The sequence below is a fragment of the Ambystoma mexicanum genome, chromosome 5p (genome assembly GCF_040938575.1).
Source record: "Ambystoma mexicanum isolate Mex_15411 chromosome 5p, UKY_AmexF1_1, whole genome shotgun sequence".
In the NCBI taxonomy this organism is placed as follows: Eukaryota; Metazoa; Chordata; class Amphibia; order Caudata; family Ambystomatidae; genus Ambystoma; species Ambystoma mexicanum.
Window position 1 is genome coordinate 519,357,824 of NC_090930.1, and position 16,401 is coordinate 519,374,224.

At 45.1% G+C, this 16,401-nt stretch overlaps 1 protein-coding gene across 1 annotated transcript in view; it reads right to left on the reverse strand.

Moving 5' to 3' along the window:
* RPS6KA6 (ribosomal protein S6 kinase A6) overlaps positions 1-16,401 on the reverse strand; it is a 905,586-nt gene that overhangs the window by 362,824 nt on the left and 526,361 nt on the right. The window contains exon 16 of the mRNA XM_069612921.1: positions 6,585-6,674. Coding sequence (XP_069469022.1) covers positions 6,585-6,674 — 90 coding nt within the window. The remainder of the gene's footprint in view (positions 1-6,584; positions 6,675-16,401) is intronic.

Genomic DNA, 16,401 nt, shown 5'->3' on the forward strand with positions numbered 1-16,401 from the left:
TACCCAAGATGTTTACCTGACATGACCCAACACAAGGGTCAGGCAGAGTCAGGCAATTGCTGACAAGTACACACACACGGCTAACCTTCACCATAGGGATAAAATGCAGACTACCAGAGCATACTCCGAGCAAGGCCGAACGGACGAGGAAGCCGTCATTGCAGGACAGCAGTTCAACCGGAGGAGAAAGGCAGTGAGACCTGAAAGGACGTCAAGGAGGTAGTTCAGGAGGGGCCATGTTGTGCTGTAGGGTTGTAACAGAGCTTCAGTGACAAGTATCCAAATAACACTTACTCTCAAGGTTTCTTGATGAAACAATTGTTTATTAATGTAACAGTCAGTTTGAATAAGCCTTCTTTAGAAGGGAGCAAATATGTAACACTTAAATATACTTCAGAAATACACACTCTCAGTTTCAATAAATCAGTAGATACCCATTTGGGATGGCACACATGCACTTCATACACCCTCAGGTGACTTAACTAGGACACTGTGGACATTGATGTACCACTGGTACATTTAGAGCAATACTGAGTTTGGTGTCAAAAGGAAAAGGCTAAGAGAGAAAACAATGGTTAACAAGTTTCTGAAACAGGTAAGCACTTTTAAACCCCCAATGCAATGTAGATTAAGCCTTTCCCAACTACACAAGTTATGAATGTGTGATTCTTTGGAGGGACAGATCGAAACTCAAAGTCAGAGTTTAGTAGAGTCTTTGGGAAGTCAGGACAGCCAATGTCAGTTGAGCAAAGTCTAGGGGAGCTGTGGTTCTTCTTGAAGGTAAGGAAAAAGTCTTGCACAATGTTACACAGAGTTTTTGTTGAAAAGGAAATCACTGTTGGGCCACAAGCTGGGAGACTAGTGATGGGCAAAGCAACTCTGCAAAAGGTAACAAAGACAAGCCTCAAATGAGAGCTAGCAATGCTACACAACAAGATGCAAGTACCCCTTAGTTTACAGTACCTTAGGTCTGAAGAAATTGGTTCCAGCTGGCTTCTGTTTCTGTTGTAGTATGGCAGATCCTGTTGTTCCTGGTCCTCAGTTGTGGGAACAAAAGGAAGGACGTCTGGGGACTACTGTTCGAAGGTCGGCGGCAGCAATGGGCAAACTTCAGGTCAGTGGCACTACGCGGTTTCAGCTTCTCGTGAATTGCACCACAGCGGTTCTCGGATACCTTGTGGACTTTCCTTACGTCTGGGATCCAGCACTCTGTTGAGGTGGCTCAGGCTTGGTTAATCCTGCTTCGAGGGAGTCTGGAGGACCTTTCTGGCGCTCGGGTCCATCTTAAAAGTGTTGCACTCGGTTTGGTGTTCCTCTCCCTGGCACTTCAGTTCCAGCAGCAGTGGAAGTACAGCCAGATCCGAGAGGATGTCCAAACGAGTTCACTTTGGAGTTGATTGGTCCCACCAACTCAAGGGGAGAAGTTGTCCTTGCAGGGCTTCTCTAGTTGAAACGAATTTGGAGCTTCAGCACAGCAGCAGGGCTTCACCGGGCAAACCAACGGTCCAGGAGTTGCAGCAGGCATCACTTCCAAGTTCTTCTACGGATTCCTTCTGTGGGATGTTTTTACCCATACATCCGAGCCCTACCTCAAAAACTGTGCAGTACTGACATGGAAAACATCATGATGGCCAGAGCTTCCCAGAAAATGCACAGGGAAATGCATAAAGAATAGGCTGCCACTCATTTTTGCCGATGTTATGGGCACAGAAGGGCACTGCCTAAAACCACCATTGGACTACCCACACAGTAGTCTGAAACCATTGGGAATGGCAATGCTGATTGCCAAAAGCAACCTAGAATTGTGGGGAATTCATTTTCTTAAATCCCAAAAATGGGTGCATTACCAGTACTCACCACTATCAGAAAGCCGGCGTTTTAACAACACCAGATTTTTTTTTTTGTTTAAAACTGAATAAATGAACCCAAAGCATGCCAAAGAAAGGCTTACTGAGAGGTGGATAAAATGTAAAGTTATATTCTGAAGTGACTTGAAGGTTTATAACAAGACTGGCTGAGCTGTGGATTTCAGCAGTTTAAGTAAATTTGGACTGAAAGACACTAAGAAATCTAAATGTTTAAAAGAAATGAGTGACCTACTTTTGAGTGTCACATAGGTTGCAATTGTTTTAATGTCATAGTTTTAAGCTTAGAATCAGCATTCTAGCTGCATATGTAAACATTGTCTTGACTTAAACTGGGTAACAAAAAGTGACATTTTATCTGAAACCTGGCTTAATGAAACTGAATTCTGCCCACCAGCTACCCCCGACAGGAGATGAGACTTGCACAACAGCTGTGTTCCCAGGCCTAGCTGCCCTTTTGCTGCTCCCACCAAAAGGGATCTGACACTTCTCTGATTGGATTATCAAGGGACTGCTAGAGACTAAACATAGGACCCAGGCAGAGGGTTTATGGAAGTGGCCATAAATGGCTTCCTCTTGAACAATGGGCCTTCCAGGGCCCAGGCAGATGGTTTATTGCAGGGGTAAAAAAATGGCTTCCTCTTGGCAGAAACTGGGAGGTGGAGAAACTGGAGACAGAGGCTGAGCTTGAAGAAAGTGGAAAGACTGGTTTCTGTACCATGTGACCTGAAAAGACACACCCCTGTAGCCAGAATATGGTTTTAGAAAAAGATGAATAACTCATAGTACGGACTTGTCATAATTATTTAAATGATACCATAATTCTTGTGATTTTTCTGCCCACATTTTAAGCGGTTTTTAGAACCGGTGGCATGATCTGGGGGCAAACTAGCAGTTAAGAGGGTATTACTTAAAATGTCTGCATGTGAAAAGTCTGATACTTCATCAATTAATGCCTGCATGCCTTGCACACATTTGGGTAAATTTGAGTAAGAATCTGATATTGGTAACCTGACCAAAAAGTGAAATATGTTGCCATTTCTGAATGCAAGCTCCCAGGAAGAGCAGATTTGGACAGGGTATACCTCCTGTGATATGTGATGGGTGCATGTAATTTTAAACAAATGTGTACCTGTGCAAATATGTCTTTTGGGTCAAAATATAGATTGTGTGTAATTTGACAGGGGTGGGTTCTCTGTATCATAAACAGACCTCATCGTGATGACACTTCATTTCATTCCCCCAATCAAGGGGAAGAGGAGGAAGTGGCCAATGACAAGTGGAGAGGGGTAGGGCCTAGGAAGCTAGCCTCTCCACCCATTTTCAAAACACATAAAAGCAGACAGTCAGGACAGATAGGGACATTCAATTCCATTTGCTGCAACGCGCTCTGCCGGACCATACCACATCCAGAGATCCAGACTTCAAATCCATCAATCTCCAGAGAAAGCTGTGCAGAAAGATCCAGAAGCAGTGCTGTACCCAGAGAGAGAGCAGAGCTGACCCAGACCACTGTTAGCAGAACCAGAGAGCTGACCCAGATCACTGTGAAGTGCAGAGACCAGACCAGAGTCCAGTCTAAAACCTGACCAGATCCGTGGCGAGGCCCATTCTAATTCAAGAATATAGTGTGAGTACCTAGCAGAACTGTGCAGAACCAATCTCTTAGTTAAAATAATATAATTCAATCTATTTTAATCTAAGTAGAACTGCCTCCTAACTGTCACCTGTCATTTGCAAAGCTGTCACCTGTCATTTCTAGTTCCTAGCTGTCAATTATCACTTTGAACTTTAAAATTTCAAATCTGAAAAATGACCTTTACCATATCGCTCATATCTCCGTGACAGTTTGTCTTAGAGGCTTGCAGTAACTTTCCTATGAAAGCTTAGAATCTTTGCTTTTCAACGAACCTAGAACCGCATTCCTATTCCATACACTGTTGCCGCAATCGCGAAAAACGCACTCGCGAATTTTACCGCGATTTGCAAATTTCTCCACGTGTGAAAACAGCAGTTTTCTTGCTTTCATTTGCCAAAAATTCGTTTAATCTGCTAGTTACCCCTAGATCCTTGCTAAAGTGAGCCTGAACTCATCCCAAGTATATTTCACTCACCCTGAACCTCTAGAGGGAATTAAAAGCATTTTAACATATTTTTCACTTCATTGCCAGCACATATAAAAGCATTTTGGGCCTGTGTTTCCAACTTCTGTAGTCTAAGCTTGCTGGGGTGAACGGGATTACATTTGATTGCATTTCTGAGAACTGTGTGCTTTCCTTCCATTTCCTTGCATTGCATAAAGGGGGGGAGTGGATTGCCAGAGAAAAGTGATTACATTGTTTTGGTGAAATCATATTGAGTATTTTCTGTACTGCATTTTTATTCAACATTGCATCCATCTGAACTTATATAAAGCATTCTCTACCACCTAATTCTTCTGTTCCTATTCACAAGTGTGCCAGTGCCAGACTATCCATTATTGATTACTGCTCATATTAAGTGTCATATTCAATTATTAAATTATTATAAAGTGGGATATATATATCTATTGTTTAAATTATCAAATAAACCTTTTAACTTGCAAAACAGAACTACTTCTTGGCTCAGTGGGGTCAGGGGGATTCCAAGAGAGGGGTGTTATATAGGGGTAGTCATCCAGAACGCATGAACTGGACATAAAGATATATCAATAAGGGTTTCCATTCAGTATCCCAGACTACGCATTGACTTAGCTGTAGTGTTGAATTGAATCCTCTTACACCATCCAGTGGTCGAAAAAGCCTTCCAAGCCAAAAAGCCTCGCCTTTTATGCAGGTTTCTCCCATTCATTCCAGCCTAGCTGTCAATCACACAGCAGTGTGGCTGTCCTTGCCGGACAGCCAGCCGGCCAATCACCTTTCAGTGCATTCCTGTAACCAAGGGGATTAAGCACAGGGAGTTTTCAGGCAATTCCCTCACTTCCTGCCCCTGCCAGACATACTGGACCAAGAGGCGGGCTTCACTTGTGAATCCCGCCAAAGACAAAACGAACAAAGAGACCAAACCTGGTTTGGCGCACAGAGCAAATCTCAAGAAGGACCTTTCCAGCAAGAAATGGTGAAAAAAAGCAGACCAGGGCCATTAAGCCAAATGGGCACCCATGGGTGCTTTACCAAGGCTGCAATTGCAACCCGCGGTAAAAACACACAATGGTAGTCAAAAGTAAACCACTACCACCAGTCATTAATTGTAAAAAGAGTAACATAAAAATGTTACATGAGAAACTAGACAAAGGGGATACAAAGTAACCCCTCCAACACCCTATTATAAGATAGTGTGTGCTGGGTCTGGAAAATTACAAAATGTAAGTAAAGTCAATTTCACTTCACTGCTCTTGGAAACAGTAGTTTATCCAAGAGAAGGTATTTAAACCTTTGGGAAATCTAAGGGACTTCCCTGTGCCACTGCATTAAAGGTGTGGTGTGTCACATTGCAAAGATGATGCCTATGAAGCTCGTCAGACTCCAAAGTCACAAAAAACACAGAGTCCAAATCGCAGAAAAATACATGAGAGAGTGGGGAAAAGTGTCTCACTCTCTCCCGGTTAAAAATTAAAAGTGATAGAGTCCAGCAAAAGTGCTGGAGGTCTCTAAAATAGAGAGGAATTTGCACATTTCTGAGAATTCTCCCCAACATGCGGTTACAAAGCAAATTAGGTCAAGCTTGATTTGGTTGCGTATAACTGAGCGCTCGTAGAAAGCTGTGGAGGAGGTTCCGTTGGTAGCCGCTTCTTCAGCACTGCAGAGAAAGGTCCCTTTGAAAGACATTTATCTGGCTGCCACGCGGATGTCTTCATACATTTGTAAAACACTACAGCTTTGTTTGTTGGTTGGCAGGGCAGTTTTGAAAGGTTTCTTGGTTTAGTGCCTTCAGCCCGCTTCGGACTGTTACACTGCTTTGGGAGTCTATCCAGATGAGGAAACTGTGGAAGGATGCAATGCATTGAAGGAAAAATTACTAACCGGTAATGTTCTTTCTATGAATTCTCCACCCATACATTCCTCATCGCTCTTCCCATCCTTCCCGCTTGTGAAAACGTTTGTGAGTGGGGTAAAAGCAGCGTTAAAAAAACACTGTGCTACCATTCTGATTCTGTGTCATTTGATGTTTTAGTTCCTTGACCAAAAAAAATAATAGGAAAAGGGATACGAGATGACAAATAATTAAGGTTATTTTCATGTTCAGGTTGATTTCAATGTTGAGAACACAACCCACTTGGCTGCTGAGCATGGGAGGGGCAACGGGGAGAGACGAGGTGGGGGTTTGTAGTGCATACTATATGTATGGGTACCAACGTCATGTCCGTAGCCGAGAAGCACATGAGTCGAGGAAGTGGTTGGTCAACCAGTACCACTACAACTACCACTACAACACCCGTCACAATTTTCAAAGAACAGCCAGCGCTGGAGGATATCGATCCAGATGAGGAATCTGTGGGCGGAGAATCTGTAGAAAGACAAGTACTTTTTCGACTTCATTGTTTTAAGTCTTGAGAGTATTATTTGAATTGGTAACATTATTTCATGAAGTTAAGTGTTAAAATTCACAATCTATTTGCACACCGCAATGCTGTATGCTCTTTTACACAGTCACATTTCAAAAGCTAAATAACTAGATTGAAAAGTGTTGCACATTTTAAAACATACTGCTATGTTTATGCATAATGAAAAGTTCACCTACATCTTTTAAAGTTATAATGTTCGGATGTTGTCCATATCGCATTAAAATCTCAATTTCTTCTGATGGATCTCGTTTACATTTGTCTATTATCTGAAGAGAGAGAAACAGATCCATTTTACAACGCAAATAAAACGACTGACAAAAATATCAAATACATTTCTCAAGTATACCATGGCTCCATGATAGATAAGATTAATAACAGAAAATACTATTTTAAGTTAACTAAATGTACTATTGAAAAAGGCCTCTGATTATTGCAAAATACCAGCTAAAGGTAGCGATTAATATCTTCGATAGTGACGGACTACTGTTTGGATGGTTTTGCAAAGCACCGACATGTAGTAGAACCTGAAAAAAGCCATCTTTGTATTAGAAAGGAATTCACAACCCCAGTTGAGCTAAACCACTCCCTGAAGTAGCACAGACCAAGTAGTAAGGCTAACCTATGGAGGAAGGAGACACTGATGTGCAGCACAGTTAAAAACAGAAATAACACATAAAAAGATCCACACAGGCAAGTAGAAAAACAACACTAATTTATCACAGTACCATACTAAGGCACACTTTAAATATTCAAAGTAACCTATCAATGTACAGTATTGCTCACAGTTGGGTAACCAATTATGTTTGCAGACTAATAAAGTGTCACACACAGTTATTCAGCTGCATAGAGCAAAATAGAGATTCGGATGTTACACAAATCAGAACATGGGCCTAATATGGCACTCCAGCACGTCTTCAGAGGTGCAGCCTTAGCCTGCATAGTCTCCGAGTCTTTAGGTGTCCCGATAAGGTTCTCCAGAGACAACGGTGAGTAGACTAGAAAAGCCAGCTCAGCTATGGAACACAGGACAATGAAGACAGTTACTGCAGAGCAGAAATAGTAGTGGAAAAATTGCCTTAAGTCAGATTTCAAAGTTATGGGAAGTCTTTCGGAGGAAAGTAGGCAGCAAAAAGACAATATTTTCTACCAATGGGCATTTCCCCATTGACAATGCAACCCTGAGAGGCTGGTTGCAGTGCTAACCAGATTTTTACATTTTTGGGGTGCACTCCTTTGGCACATTTTCTTTTGACTGCATGGCAGGCTTTTGTCCACTACTGTTCAAAATGGCCAACTATATTGTCCAAGTCCTGTTTTTGTGGCTCACCATCCTTGTTGGCCAAATTCCTCCTATGCAGGGGATAGAAACAGCATACATGATCAGACCCGAACCTGTGAAGTAGCATGTGTGTGCCAGAAATTGGTTTGGACCAGGCAAGGAGTCCTAGACACCTTAATCCACATTTAAACCATAGTGAGTTTTTAACTGTGTAAAGTGGCTATCTATGACTGGATAGCCACTCAGTTTGACAGATGTAGGGCCTTTAATAGTCTTCAGTCATCTACAACCCACATTTCTTGCTATCAGAAGGGAATCTGGAGCCATTCCACAGATCGATCGCTAGAACTAAAGATCTGAAGTACAAGAGGCCACAGAGGGATGCATGGAAGCTTTTGCTGCCTATGGAGTAAAGCTCTGCTCCTTATAGACCATGAAAGCCTGCACATCATCTCCCTCCTTTGAGCCAATGGGAGCAACTGGTTCTCGATCCATAGCTGGCTTGGAACTTTTGGAGTTTGGAGTTCACTGTGTCTGGACATAATGTGGCTCTGTGCTGCACAACTACGCAATCTTATCGGGGGACCTATACTTTGTGGTTCTGCTGCTGCTCTTCCCCAGGTAGAGTAGCCTTGCTGGAGCCAAATGCCTCTGCGCTCCTTCATTGCTGGCTGAGCCTTGCCAGGTCACAAAGACTGTTTTCATTGTCTGCTGAATTGTTAAGGCCTTAACTGGTTGTGGGAGCTACAATAGAGGTCCTCTCCCTTAAGAAAGTCTGAAGCCTAGCTTTGGATCCAAGATCTGTGAAGGTGATTGGATACCAGAACCCTCCAGACCCAGCTCTCAAATGAATTCACATCTGTGCTGTGAACCCAGTATCTCCAAATGCAACTAACAGTGCGAACCATCATTCCAAATGGTCTTTAGCTGGAGTCAGTCCTCTGAGTTGGGCATCAAGGCACTGTACTGCATACCCTTTTGTGACCCCATCAGGTCCCCATGGAATTTAACCAGGCAGCAGGTTCTACTCTCCAGTTACACTTGCCTTAAATTGGTGGTGCAACAAGGGTATAGGAATCCTGTTTCAGGTCCCCCTAGACACTGGAGGTTGGTAGCTGCCTTCCTCCTCCACATGAAGATCAAGTACTTCCATATGCACTGTCACTATACGACCGCACTGGACTATTGAATTGAGTAACAATTATAGTATGGGAGTATAGTGAACCGTTAGCCAGAGTGAAAACAGGAGCAGTGATATCCGACAGATGGCAGTTACATAGGGGTACCAGACAAGGATGTCCATGGTCCCCCATGCTCTATATACGGTTCCATGTAATAATGTCGCCACAAAAATCTCGCCATGCAAAAATATCACCGAAAAATGGCCGTTTTTTGTGGCAACATTATTGCATGGAACATGCGGGGGACACCCCGCAACCCCCAAACTTTTGTTTTTCTTTTTAAAAATTTATTTTTGCCCCTGTCCCCATATATATGGTCACCCAAATAATATCGCCACAACATTTTCCCGGCAATATTATTCACGGCGACCATATATATGGGGATATTATTACCTGATACCCTATATACTTGCCTTGGAACCCCTAGCTATATATTTGAGGCAACAATATGACACAATAGGTATTACTGTGGGTGGGGAACGACACCTAATCTCCCTATCTCCCTGTATGCAGACAACATACTGCTGTACTTGCGGCACCCGGAGGAGAACCTTCTATAGATCTTAGAGGTGATGGAGAGATATGCTGGGTTGTCCGGTATAGCGGTGAACCCTCAGAAATCCAGTATGTTCCCTTTGGGTGGCTACAGGGGGATCCCATTGGAAAGGCTTCCGGTGTTACAGATACCATGGGAGGTTAGCACATTTCGCTATTTAGGGATAGACATACGCTACACGGTGGAAGAGGAGCATAAGTGCAATACAGAGGTGGCCATTAAGAAGATCGAAAATTGCATGAGGTTTTGGGTGAAGCTGCCTTTAGCGATGGTGGGCCGGGTGGCAATGTTGAAGATGGTGGTTTTACCTAGGCTTCTGCACTACTTTGGGAATATACCGCACTTGACACCCAAAATGTTTTTTGGTAGATTGCTAGTATGTGTAGGGATTTCCTTTGGCATGGCACAAGGAAGAGAGTGGCCCTCTGGAAGCTACAGAATTTCTATGAGAAAGGGGATATAAAACTGCCCAACTACGAAGTTTATTACATAGCAAGCCAACTACAATATGTGGCCAAATGGCTATCAGAGGAGGCGACCTCTGAGTCTAGGCTGTTTAGACAGGATTGTGCCCCATTCTATTTGAGGGAGATCATGTGGCTTACCAAGACAGTAATGGAAGGGCGCCCCAAGATGAGGCACTTGGGTGGAAGATGTGGCGTAGGGCTTGTCGGATGATGGAGACCCCATCCTCGTGTTCCCCACAGGTACCATTGTTGGCACTAGCAGGGGGAGAGAAGCAACTAAGGATGACAATTAGAAACCACTGGGAACCGGTTGGGATAGCAGCAATGGGTGATGTTTGGCAAGAAGGGACCATAATAGATTTTGAGGTGTTGAGGGAGGAAACAGGGTTACACATAGGCCAGTATATCACGTATCACAGAATGGTGTAGTGAATTAAGAGGACATGGCCCGAAGTGGTACTAGCAGATGAACCAGACGCCACCATAGATATAATATATGACATAGCGGAAGGGGGACATGAGATATCCAGGATATATGAAATGATGATGGCCAAAGTAGGAAACGAGGTAGTACAACTGAGACAAGATTGGGAGGCGGAAGTAGGAGCACCGATGGAGGGTGGGATGTGGGAACGAGTCCAAGGGTACCATAAGAAGGTATTAAGGACTGCAAGACTAAAGCTGATACAACTGTATATTACGCATAGGGCGTATATGACGCCCGAGAAGATAGGTAGGTTTAAAAACGTGGGACGGCAAGCATGCCCCAAATGTGATGAAGAGAATGCTGGCATGGTACATATGTTTTGGTCATGCCCAGTTATTGAGCGGTTTTGGAGCGAAGTGGCACACAGACTAGCAGAAAGGTATTAGGATTGTAATTGATACAGCGTGGTCCTGCTTGTTAGGGGGGTTCACCAGACCAAAGAAACTCAAGCACGTGAGCAAACTAAAGGACCTGGCATATGTGCTAGCGGAGAGGAGAATTGGTATGGGGTGGAAGACATGTCATAGCCCACGACTAGAGGTATGGTGGAAAGGTTTGCAGAAATGGGCTGAGGCAGAGACTATGGTATGGCAAGAATCAAGTGGTGCTGGGGGGGGGTGAGGATGAGATTGGGACCCTGATGGCCTAGAAATCATTAATTGCAGAGTTATTTGGGCCAATGCGAGACCCGACGGAACTCATGGCAGAGGTCACCCTGTCACAAGATGCAGGAACAGAATGCGAGAAGGATCAGGCTCAAACAGGGGGGAGGGATTAGGGTTGCAGTGAATATAAGTAAGAGATGCATAATAGTAATGTTACCATATGCACTGCAAGTTTGATTTGTATTGTTTGTGTGAATAAAGTAATACAAATATATATTTTTTTAATATATAGTATGGGAGAACTTTTACAAGTGTACTCAACCTCTCACCCCATTCCCAGCCAGTATCCAAAACACTGTTCTTACTTTGAACACTTGTTGAACGTTGGTTCTTAGGATGGGGATGGACTATTTAGGTTTTTATCTCAAGCGTTGTGGTGACTGATCATTTTAAAAGGCTGATGGTATGCTCCAACATCTCCTTCCCCATACATTAGATGGTGTAACATTATGTTGTTCATTCACTATACGTGGACCTAAATTGTGGTTATTGTCCCAATTGGACCATACCATTGTTGTGATGTGGCTATATGGTTCTATTTACTTGTAATGTTTTAGCTTCGCTTTATACTATTAAATAATAAAGTATATTGTTGATACCTACCTGAAGGACAATCTAATGTATCGCAACCCATTGTGTAACAAATATTCTACACAAAGCTCCTGACCTCCTTAATATAAGGTTTACTGCTCTGACACTATACCAGCAAGTTCGTTTAGACGTTGTACAAATATTGCAGGTCAACTAAGCATGGCTTGCCAAAGGGGGTAGTGCGGCCAACGGTCTTCGAAAATGACTTCTAATCCTGGAGCTCCTTCACCACTATTCCATCAAAAGGCCAAATCACAGCTTTATTAGATTAAGTATACATTAATTACATACACACCAAATACCAAGGTCAAGATTGCATAGGCATACTTGATGTTTAAGTGCAAGCTGCATCAGAGGAGTGGAATGCTGTCTCAGTGGCATCACGTGCAATCCTAGCTGCGTCGTCACGGTTGTATCGAGCAGGGAGAGTTGTGTTCAAGAGTTAGCAGTTGTGTGGAAAGTGTGCAGTGGAGCAGGGCGCTCCTGTGGTGCAGATTCCAGAGAAACCAGAGACATGGAGTGGGTGTGTGGAGATCCCGCGAGCACAGCAATCACAAAGGAGAGACTGAGCGGGAGAAGCAAGAGCACATCCCGCCAACATCAAAGTGAGGACTGAGGAAGAACAGAAAGCTCCATAGCCAAAAGACATATTGTGAACATAGAAACTGGATTATAGTGCAACTGCTTTGCAGTCATCTTAAACTGCTGTATGAACTGCATATAATCCACAACATACTTACTGGTAGGCCATAATCAAACAATTAACTCTACATCAACTTCAGCAAGCAAACATTAATGGACTATTTCTACACAAATAAATGAAAGTCCAGTGTAGCTATTTTTGTACTTTGTATTTTTGTATTTATTGATTTATTAAGCGCTTTACGCCAAAGCTCTGTACAATTGAACAACAAATTACATAAACAAACAATAACAGTAGAAACAAATACATTATGAATCAGTCGACTAAACAATGAAAAGAGCAATTAACTGAGGGAGTTAGGTTGGGAAGGGGAGAGGGAGTGGATGGGAGGGGAGTGGTGAAAAATGATAGGAGGACGGATGGGGATGGTGAGAGGGGGGATAGTTAGGGGAAGAATAGGGAGGTGAGGGGAGGAAGCAGGAGTGGGTGAGGTGATTCAGGGAGGAGAATGGAGGAGAGATTTAAGGGAAGAGCGGAAGGAGGTGAAGGTGGGGGTAGAGCGGATGGCAAGAGGAAGGGAGTTCCAGTGTAGAGGTGCTAGGAGTTGGAAGGAGCGGAAGCGAGAGGAGGCACAGGGGGAGGGAGGTACAGTGAGAAGGAAGTGGTCAGCTGAACGAAGGGAACAGGAGGGAGAGTAGAAGGAGAGAAGGGAGGAGAGATAAGGGGGAGCAAGACCATAGAGAGATTTAAAGACAAGGCAGATAAATTGAAATTTAAGTTGGGAATGGAAAGGAAGCCAGCCAAGGGAAGAGAGAGAGGTAGAGATGGAGTCACGGGTGGTAAGTAGACAGAGGGTTCGAACCGCAGAGTGGTAGATGGATTTAAGAGGGGCAAGGAGAGAAGTAGGAAGCCCAAAGAGTAGGGAGGAACAGTAAAAGAGGCGGGAGAAGATGAGGGAGGAGATTAAGAGTTTAGTAGCATGGAAGGTGAGAGAAGGACGGATTTTGCGGATATTGAAGAGGTGGTAGCGACTGGTGCGGGAAGTGAAGGAAATAGGTTGAGAGAAGGAGAGAGAGTAGTCAAAGATTACGAGCTTGAAGAGAGATAGGAAGATTGGAGGGAGGAAAGTGAATGAATGGGGGAGGGGAGGGAGGTGGAAGAGAGTTAGAGGGAAAGAATAAAACTTCGGTTTTGTCTGGGTTAAGGGAGAGAAATCGGGAAGACATCCAGTTTTTAATAGCAGTAAGGCAGGAGGAGAGTTTTTGGTGAAGGTCAGGTGAGAAGGAGGAGAAAGAGAGAAAGAGTTGAGTGTCGTCAGCATAAAAGTGGTGGGAGAAACCAAACGAGGACATAACAGGGGCAATGAGGGAGGTGTAAAGAGAGAAGAGGAAAGGACCAAGTACCGACCCTTGGGGTACACCGTATTCAAGAGGATAGGTAGGAGAGGAGCGGCCTCCCCAGGAGACAGTAAAGGAGCGTGAAGAGAGGTAAGAGGATAGCCAGTTGAGGACAGAGTCTTTGAAGCCAAAGGAAGAAAGTGTGAATAAGGAGGGGATGATCGACAGTGTCAAAGGCTGCAGAGAGGTCTAGGAGAATAAGTATGGAGTATTGTTTGGTATGGTGAGCAGAGAGAAAGGAGTTGAGAATAGAGGTGAGAGCAGTTTCTGTGGAATGTTTGGGACGGAAGCCAGATTGGTAGGGTGGTAGGAGAGAGGAGTTAGTGACAAAGGATGAGAGCTGGGAGTAGGCAAGGCGCTCGAGAAACTGAGAGGAATGGGAGAAGAGAGATGGGTCTAAAGTTAGAGGTTAGAAAAGGATCAGCAGAAGGTTTCTTCAAAATGGGGATGATTGTAGCATGCTTGAAGGCAGAGGGAAAAGTAGCTGAGGAGAGGCAGATGTTGATGAAGGAGGTGAGGTAGGGTATAAGAAGAGGGTAAATCTTAGGGCTGAGAAGGGAAGGGAGAGGGTGAGAGGGGGCAGCAGTGGGGTGGGCTTTGGATAGTAGGGTGGAGACTTCAGAAGGGGAGACAGGAGAGAAGATAGACATGTAGGATGAGGGAGGGGAGGGCAGAGGAGTAGAAATGAAGTCAGAGGTGGTGTGGATTTTTTGACGAAGGATAAGAATCTTAGAGGAAAAGGAAAAGTTGGCGAAGTCAGAAGGGGAGAGTGTAGAATTGGAGGAGGGATCAGGAGTGGGGGGAGAGAGAAGTCGAGAAAGAGTTTGGAAGATACTGCGAGGTTGAGTGGCTTGAGATTGGAGTAGGTTAGAGAAGTAAGAGGATTTAGCCGAGGCAAGACAAGAGTCGTAGAGTGCATGGTAAGAGAAGCAAGAGATTTGGTTAGAAAGCGAGGGAATTTTGAGCGAAAGTCTCTCAAGACGACGGAGAAAGTGTCGCATGGAGAGGAGATGAGGAGTAAGCCAAGGTTGAGAGGGTTTCCGGGTAGGGCGGAACAGAGAAATGGGGTAGAGTCTGTCAAGGGAGGAGGAGATAGCAGAGGAGAGGGAGGCTAGAGCATCATCCGCAGATAATAAGGAGAAGTCTTGGAGAGTTGGAAGGAAAGAAGAGCAAGTGTCAGTAAAGAGGGATGGGTCAAAGTTGCGAAAATCGCGCCGTGAGTAGGTTTGGAGGGGAGGGGTTAGGAGTGGTGGATTGTGGGAGAGGAGAAAGGGAGAAAGAGTAAGGCATGGTCTGAAAGATAGATAGGAAGAGTAGAGACAGGGGAAGAGGAGTAGGAAGAATTGAAGATGAGGTCCAGGGTGGAGCCAGAGGAGTGGGTGGAGGAAGAAGGAAGAGGAAAAAGGAGATAGGAGTCAAAGATAGAGAAGAGGGGAGAGGATTGAGGGGGAGAAGGGAGATGGAGATTGAAGTCACCAAGCACGGATAGAGGAGAGGGGGAGGGGGAGATGAGCGAGAGGAGGTGATCCAGGTCTTCATAGAAGGAAGAGAGGGCCAGGGGGACGGTATATGATCAGAAAAGAAATAGGGTGGGGCGAGGAGAAAGATTTGTAGAGGAATTCAAAGGTAGGGAAAGAAGAGAGAGATGGTGAGGAGGAGATGTATTTGGGGTGGTAGAGGAGGCCAACGCCTCCACCACAGCTAGTAGTACGTGGGGTGTGAGTAAAGGAAGAAGAGGAGGTGGTTAAGGAAGCGGGGACAGAAGTGTTATGGGGGGGAATCCAGGTTTCAGTAAGACATAAAAAATGGATGTTAAGGCGGAAGAATAGGTCGAGAACAGCTGCGGTTTTGTTGCAGATGGATCTGGCATTCCAGAGTGCCATGTTCAAGTGGGAAGAGTGATGGACGGTAGGGGGGTATAGAAGGTTAGGGCGGTGAGAGAGGGAAGGAGAGTAACAGGAGGAGTGTGGGAGGGAGTAAGGGGAAGGGCTGGGCATTAGGAGGGAAAAGGAGAGTAGAAGGGAGAGGAGAAGATGGGAGTAGGGGAAAGGGCGGGAGGAGGCATGGAAGGGTGGGGAGAAGGAGATTTGCAGAATTGCATAAAAGAGGCCTTGATGAATAGGCGAGTGCGTATGGGTCGATCCTGTCGAGACCTGTGATGGAGAGAGCGGAGATCAGAGTGGCAGTTTCAGGTAGGGGCTGTGGTCAGGGAAATGAGTTAGGAGAGCGATTAGGAGAGCGATGAGAAGAGGATGGGGGGGTGGCTGCAGGCAGTACCAGGTTGGGAGAAAGGTGCTAGAGGAGGAACACAGGTGGTGGATGGTTCGAAGCAGGGGTCCACCGTAGCTGCGCTCGCCCTTACGTTGGAAGGGCCGCAGGCAATGGGACCAGGAGTGGTGTGGGCACAAGAGAAGAATAGAGTCAGGCAAGGAGGGTGGGCAGAAGCAATGAAGTTCTGTGAGTGGACCCCGTACTAGAGTGGGAAGGGATTGCTGGCGGCGAAGAGGGGTTGGAGACCTAGGCAGCCGTGGGGGGAGAACTTCAGACTTCAGAGGCAGTGAGGCTGGACAGAATCCCAAGTAGTCAGCCAGGAGGAGCCAGGCTAAAGAGCGCAAACCCAAGTAACCAGATCGGTGTCGGGCGGGGCGGGCCGGTGGCAGCGGGTCAGGGATGGCAGGAGGTACCACAGGCAATCATGGTCCTGCCAGGACCCTGAGAGATAGTTTG